At 49.3% G+C, this 7,986-nt stretch overlaps 1 protein-coding gene across 1 annotated transcript in view; it reads left to right on the top strand.

The window, feature by feature from the left end:
• Nucleotides 1-7,986, top strand: part of LOC108795910 (urocanate hydratase-like) — a 48,539-nt gene that overhangs the window by 30,180 nt on the left and 10,373 nt on the right. The window contains exon 19 of the mRNA XM_018567240.1: nucleotides 7,968-7,975. Coding sequence (XP_018422742.1) covers nucleotides 7,968-7,975 — 8 coding nt within the window. The remainder of the gene's footprint in view (nucleotides 1-7,967; nucleotides 7,976-7,986) is intronic.

The following is a 7,986-nucleotide window of genomic DNA, read 5'->3' on the forward strand; positions in this document are numbered from 1 at the left end:
CGTCACGGCCACCCCCCACCAGAGCTGGGCCTCGGAGGAAGAGCCGTGCGGCCCGGGAGCCCAAGCCGGCTTCCCCGACCCCCTGGAGGACGTGGACATGGTGCTGAAAGACGAGCAGGTGGCCGGCTTCCTGGTGGAGGATATTGGGGGGCTGCAGGTGAATCTGGGGGAGGCCCTGGACCTGGCCCGCAAGGGGGTCCTGCTGGTCTTCCGCTGCCCCGAGCCCAGTTGTGGCAAGGCCTTCGACCGTAAGCAGCAGCTGAAGGTCCACCTGCTGAGCCACGCCGAGGAGCGGCGACCCTACAAGTGCCAAGTGGACGGCTGCGGATGGTCCTTCACCACCCTGTACAAGCTGAGGCGCCACCTCCAGTCCCACGACAAGCGGCGCCCCTTCCCCTGCGAGGCGCCCGGCTGCGGCAAGAGCTTCACCACCGTCTACAACCTCAAGGCGCACCTCCGGGCCCACGAACAAGAGAACCTATTCCGCTGCGAGGCCTGTGATGAGGCCTTCCCCACCGCCGCCAAGCTCGGCGCCCACCGGCGCACTCACTTCGAGCCTGAGAGACCCTACAAGTGTGAATTCGAGGGTACGTGATGGTTCAAAAGTGCCGGCAGAAGGTGGTGTAGAATTTGTGGTTGCCAGTAAGAGCAATGGCGCCATTGGGGTGTCTTCCAGGGGAAGCAATGGTGACATTGGGAATGGCTTTGTAAGAGTGACGGCAGCATTGGTGACAGCTTCTTGTTGGAACGAAGCCAACATTGGGGTGGCTTCCAGTTGAAGTGAGGGTGACGTTGGGAATGACTTCCTGTAGGAGTGAGGGTGGCATTGGGGGTGGCTTCCTGTAGTAGCGAGGGCGGCATTAGGGGTGGCTTCCTGTAGTAGTGAGGGTGGCATTGGCGACGGCTTCTTGTTGGAACGAGGGTGACGTTGGGCTGGCTTCCTGTAGTTGCAAGGGTGGCTTCCTGTAGGTAGAGAGGGCGTTATTGGGGAATGCTTCCTGTAGGAGCGAGGGCGGCATTGGTGACAGCTTCCTGTAGGAGCGAGGGCGGCATTGGTGACGGCTTCATGTTGGAATGAGGGTGACCTTGGGCTGGCTTCCTGTAGTAGTGAGGGCGGCATTGGGGGTGGCTTCCTGTAGGAGCGAGGGCGGCATTGGTGACGGCTTCTTGTTGGAATGAGGGTGACCTTGGGCTGGCTTCCTGTAGTAGTGAGGGCGGCATTGGGGGTGGCTTTCTGTAGGAGCGAGGTGGCATTGGTGACAGCTTCCTGTTGGAGCGCGGGCCACGTTTGGTGGGTGGCTTCCTGTAGGAGCAATACAAATGAAGATCACCAGCACTCGATGAATACTTATAAAGTCTTGTTTGAATTTAATTGAAGAGGTGCGTCCTGCGTGGCCCCGAAACCAATGTTTTGGGGCCACACAGGGACCCTTCATCCCTAGGAACGATGGGGGTGACTTCTTATAGCAGCGAGGGTGACGTGGGGGGTGATTTCCTGTACCTCTTGTAGGAGCGAGGTTGACATTGAGGGTGACACCAGCGGTCCATAGAACAGGTCATGCGGATCCTCTCCAGCTGAGCTTACAATAAGAGGATTTGTGTTTCGGGGTGTCATCAGTTGTGTAGTGGTTTGCATCTTCCAGCACAAGGCCAGAAAGGTGAACTAAGGCACATAAAATGTCTGCAATGTTTTTAGAACCCCTGTCAGACTTTTATTTCCATCTGCGTCTCTATTGCAGATTGCATCTCACTTCCTGTCTGGTTACATCATTATCAGCTGGACAGGAAGTGAGATGAAAGCTCTCCAACGGACCCACTGACAGGAGTTGTAATCCTTCCCAACTCCTATCCAAAACTGGGAAAAACAATGTTTTGGGCTTGACATACGCCTATCAAAGAAGCCTCTCTGGGGTAAAAGGGCCACCATGTAAGCTTGTTCTTAAAGGGAATCAATCACCACCGCTCCAAGCTCACTCCTGTGACGGACTACAATCTCAATACAAATTAGGAAACTAAGTGTGGGATTGTAGTCCATCCCGGGAGCGAGCTTGGAGCGGTGACTACTTTACAACACACACAGGGACCATGGGGAACACAAGTAGCCCCCCTCCAGAAGGAAGGACAGTGTCGGCACCAATTCAGAGATAATTGGAGGATCTGCAGCCGAGTGATACACAAATAAGATACATTGTTGTTCAGAGTTGAGGCACCTGAATGTATTTTTTAAGATTTAACTTGTGAGTTTAGTGCCACTTTAAATCCGCGCAGCACGGCATGCTTATTGATTATCAGGGTTTATAAAGCACTGATGAGTTACATGAAGCTAGATCTATGAATAGCTGTGCAGATGATCTAAATGAAGATCACAGAACTGATAGCAGGCTGCTTTTGGAATCAGAAAGCTGAAATGACTCAGAATAGGGAGAAGAGGAGACGTGTAATTTGGGGTCAGGATGTGAACTGGTGTAACTGAACCTAAAATATCTGAAGCCTGAAGTGCTCAGTAACAGATGTCACGGGGGATGCAATGCATTGTTTCAATTCATGAAAGACGACTTCCTTTGTTGTATGTGATGGAGTGACCACTTCCGCATTGCGAAGCTTTGAGTGGTCTGCTCTTCATTTTCGGATCATTGGAGTCTGCAGCAGCGCTGAGCTATGCTGTGTGTGCATGACAATTCTGCTCACCATGGATCTGAATGGAGAAAAAAAATCTAAGGGGTCCATCTGTAAAGCAGCCGAACCATATAACCACGTCTGCCATGTCGCTGCTACCATGAGAAAAATCTTGTAACCCGTTTATAAAGCGTTCTGTGGGATGCACTTTGTTTCGTTTGGGACTCTGAAGCAAACACAGCGCTGCTCATTCTAATGAAGCCTGTCATGTGACGGGTCATGTGACATGCATCTCCTGTGCAAAGCATTCTTTGCAGAGAACACGCTGCAGAACATAGTAGGGAAGGAATTTGCATGTTCCACTTTCTTGACAGATCCCAACATTTATTTATTACAGGTATAGCGCCGACAATTTACGCAGCGCTTTACATAGTTGCACATTCACATCAGTCCCTACCCTCAAGGAGCTTACAATCTAAGGTTAAGGGGTTAGGACAGTGAGCTGAACCACGTAAATAATTCCGCTAAACCCCCGTGGCCATATGTTCGCCTGGAACTGTAAGCTCATTGTACAGTAAGACCCCTTTTACATGGGCCTGCCTGAAAAATTGAAGGGCAATCGGATGCTCAAAGCTAGTCTAAGGGTAGCCGTGTGTAAATGGACAAGCATCCAGTTAGCACACCCTCCGACTCCGGCCAGGTCCGGATAAACAAACGGAACCTGATCATGCTGGATCAGGGGATAATCTGATGTAAACAGTAGTCAATTAACCCATCGCACTCCCGACTCCTTTGTCCAAAAAACAACCGGTGGGTGCTACGGTGACCAACAGATGGCGCCGTGACAATCGCAAAGTAAAGATGGGTCGCCGGCACTCCTAGTAGTGAATAGTGCGTCTTTTATTGCCGTAAATGCAGCATATCACGTAAATGCAACGTTTCGGGGTCACGCAGGATCCCCTTCACTGTTCCTGGCAACAATCGGGTCCTTCTTTCACCAGGACTTTGAAGACACATGCCTGTTTACATCCGATTCCCCATAGACTAGACCAACGTGGGGTCCGGCCTTTTCCGGTTTCTTTCCTCCATTGCAAGGAGGAGGTAAAAACTGGACGCTTGCGGATGTCACAGTGGAGACACCCGATCCATGCCGATCAGGATGGGGTCAGCCGGGGATCAGCCCACGTGAAAGGCGCCTTGTATCCACATATTACAGAGCCATATAATCCAAACTGCATACTGCTCCTGTTTTAAGCTAGTTGCCCATCAAAGGTGCAGTGTATGGAAACCCACGAGGGCTTATGGCCTGACAATATGATGCAATTCCATACAGCCAAGACCGCTCATGGAATGGTGAGCAGTTATAGAAGTAAGACATGTAAATACCTTCTGTTTTAAAGATGTCAATCCCCCCAAAAAATCTTTTTTTTCTAGTTTTGGGTAGCAAGAAAGAACTAGAACCCCTGTTGGGTTTTTATATGTATTCAGGGCTCTGTTAGAGATTTATTCACTTTTCTGCTGGAAATGGATTTACCTGAAAGGAAGTGAGAGGAAATCTTCAACAGGGTTACATACATCAATAAAAGTTCTGTCCAGGGTTCTGATCTTCCACTGCTCGCTCTGGGCCAGTTCACACCATATGCAGTTGTGATGCAGTCTGTTTATTTTGACTGCTGCAGTCAAAATACATCACAATGCTTTCCTATGGGCTTCCTTGTGCTTAATTCACACCATTGCAGTCCGTTAATGCAGTCAGAAAAAGTACTGCTTGTCCTATTTTACCTGCATCAAAACGCAACGGATAAAAAAAGAAAAGACTCAGAATTGATTATGTCATCACCCAGGGACTTCCTCTTTGTAGTGTGGAGAGATGGAATTTGTGGATCCAGATGATTTCATCCAATATGTACGGGACTGTCCCCTGCTGTACGACAGCAAACATCTGGGTGCACCCAACATCGACGTCGCCTGCGAAGGCGTTGTCGCAGAATGGCTATAGTCAACACTAGCACCATACCAGCCAACAAAGAAAGCATATCTGATCTCCAAAACAAACGTAGGAAATGCTCTGACAGGAAGAGAAAGTGACCTAATCATTAGCATTTTTCTAGTGCAGAAAAAAACGCATCAAAACGGATCGCAGTGCAACTGCACAGACGCACGCAGTTGTGATGCAGTTTCTGGTGTGAACTGGGCCTAAAGGTTCCCCTGACTGTGTGTGTGGGGGGCGGGGTATAACGTTGTTAGCGGGCCAGGAAATGAGGGCAAATCTCTGGAAGGGAGACGGATGGTTGGTCCTTATCTGCATATAGTTCTTGGATGTTGACTTAAAGGAGAACTATGGGGTTAAGGCTTTTCCCCATAGTTCTCCTTAGGGTAACGGGAGGACACAAACTAGCGTCCTCCCGCCACCCTAGGCTCAGTATACCGCGAGCTGAGCTGCGGTATACTGAGAAACCGCAGTTTACTGAGACGCCGCAGCTGAAGCAAAACCTGACAATTATGCCGGGATCCGCCCAGCTGCGTGACTGACAGCTGGCCCTGCCTATCTAGAGGCAGAGCCAGCTGTGGCCACCCGTTCCTTACGCCAGTCAGCGCTGGAGGATCGGAGCGGGGAGAGGGGATTTCAGCCCCTCCCCTGTCACGGCAGAGAGCCGTGACAGGATCGAGAAGTGAGCGAACGCCGGTATGTGTTCGCTCACCTCCCGATCTACTGAGCCGACCTGTGACAGTCTCATTGTCACAGGTCGGCTAGAACTATGAGGCGAGTGAAAAGCACTCATCTCATCTCATAGTTCTCCTTTTTAAGACAGAGTTGCCTTTTTCAAGTAGACAGTATTTGCAGAATGAGAAGGCCGCAGTGAAGACCTTTAGGCCTCATTCACACACAACGCAAGAGCAAAATTGTATATTGCGTACATGCGTGCACTATATGCAATCCCAGAATGCATCATTCGTAATAGAAATTTGAATGAACTGTACGTGCGTATACGCGCACAAACACTCGTGTATGCGCAAAAAATACCCAGAAATACACTGCCTGGACGCAGCTCGGTTCCATTCTGTTTTTACGCTGCGCAAATATACGGCTCCATACGCAGCTATGTGCATTGAGCCATTTATTTGCATATGGTACAATACGCGCATATAAGCGTGGCAGTGTGAATGAGGCCTTAAGAATTTGTCAGTTGTGTTTGAAAATTGGATGAATGTAAAATAATAAATGAATCCTTTTTGTTTCCTGTAGGTTGTGACAAGACGTTTATTACAGTGACTGCCTTGTTCTCCCATCACAGAGCTCACGTCCGGGAGCAGGAACAGTTTGTTTGCTCTTTTCCTGGCTGCAACAAGCAGTATGATAAAGCCTGCCGCCTGAAGATACACCTCCGGAGCCACACAGGTCGGTTTTCTAGGAGCTGCAGGTTTGCAGAGGGCTCAGTAAGAGGTTTTCAGCGCTGACCGGGAGTTGATGTATGCCCAAGTGTTATCCTAATTCATACCGAACCTCCCTCTCCTAGATCGGGGTGGAGAACCTCCGGCCCTCCATCTGTGTTGAAATTACAAATCCCATGATGCATCTGCCTCTGGGAGTCATGCCTGTGGCTGTGAGAATCTTGCAATGCCTCATGGGATTTGTAGTTTCACCACAGCTGGAGGGTCCCCACCCCTATTCTAGATCATGCCCCAGCATTTTTTTTTCTTTTACCTTATTTTATTACTCCCTGTGATATCGGGCTTGTAAAATACTTGCCGGGGCAACCGCTAGGAAGTCCGTTCCTAATGACGTAGACCTGCCCCCATAGGAAATAAGTACGTTGGTAACAATTCTAGAGAACTAGTGGAGGAAATTGTCAAATAAATGTCGCCATTGCTACTGTGAGATCCAGTTGTAGTAACAGTTTAATTTATCTGCTAGTCACCCCCTAGAACAGGGGTAGCCAAACTGCGGCCCTCCAGCTGTGATGAAACTACAAGTCCCATTAGGCAATGCAAGTTTCTGACAGCCACAGGCATGGCCTACTGAGGCAGATGCATGATAGTATTTGTAGTTTCCCCACAGCTGGAGGGCTGCAGTTTGGCTACCACTGCCCTGGAACCTTTGGGAAGGACTCCTTGTCTTCCCCTTCTACTTTCATGGCCTCACAGAGAACGTCTTCTGGTCTTTAATGGCTGCCCAGCCTCCCCTGCTGTCCTGTCACCTGGTCGTGTAGTTTAACCCCTTGCTGTTAAAGAACTATGGGGTCAGGGCTTTTCCCCATAGTTCTCCTAAGGGTAACGGTAGGACACAAACTAGCATCCTCCCGTCACCCTAAGCTCAGTATATAGAGAGCTACAACACGCGGTATACTGAGACGCCGCAGCCGGAACGGATCCCGACAATTATGTCGGGATCCACCCAGCTGTGTGAGTGACAGCTGGCTCTGCCTATCTAGAGGCAGAGCCAGCTGTACCCGCCCCCTCCCCTGTCCGTTCCACCAGTCAGTGCAAGAGGATCGAGAAGTGAGCGAGCGCCCGTATGTGTTCGCTCACTTCCCGATCTACTGAGCCGACCTGTGACAGTCTCATTGTCATAGGTTGGCTCAGTTAATGAGGCTGAGTGAAAATCACTGACCTCATAGTTCTCCTTTAAGGTTGTGTGCCCATTCTCATAGGGTATGGTTCAGTGATCCCTAATGAAGCAAAGGTAAGGTCACCTAATCTTTGCTAGATGATGATGGGGCACTGGGGATATTGAAGTGTATAAAGTATATATTGTTTTTATCTTTTATTGTTTTAGACATATGACGTTTTTAGCTGAGGGATCCTGTGTTTCCTGTGTAATCTCATTTTCCCTGATTACCTTTTGTAGGTGAGAGACCTTTCATTTGTGACTTTGAAAACTGCGGGGTCTCCTTCACAAGCATGTCAAAGCTGCTAAGGCATAAAAGGTATGGAACCGCCAATATTGTCCGTCTGTGGTTTTGTGTTACATGCAGCGTTAGTATTTTTAAAGATACTGAAATCATGACACAGTAAAATGTCAGCTATTTGGATGCATCAGTTAGTCCAGAATAACAAACTAGTGCTGACTGGTATGTCGCAGTAGCTGGACAATGTCGGAGTGGAGATATGGTGGATGTGTTCTGTAGGTGACGTGCTAATACCTTTTTACTGTTTTTTTATACAAGAAAACACGAAGATGACCGGCGTTACCCGTGTCCAGTAGAAGGGTGCGGGAAGTCGTTTACGAGAGCGGAGCACTTGAAAGGCCACAAGATTACCCACCTGGGTACTAAACCCTTTGAGTGCCCTGTGGATGGTAAGGCTTGGTGTATTATTGTCATAGACAAGCTAAACTGCCTGTTCTGAAGGGGGAGAGGGAATATATAT

The sequence above is a fragment of the Nanorana parkeri genome, unplaced genomic scaffold (assembly GCF_000935625.1).
Source record: "Nanorana parkeri isolate BGI_ZX_2015 unplaced genomic scaffold, ASM93562v1 scaffold1025, whole genome shotgun sequence".
NCBI lineage: Eukaryota > Metazoa > Chordata > Amphibia > Anura > Dicroglossidae > Nanorana > Nanorana parkeri.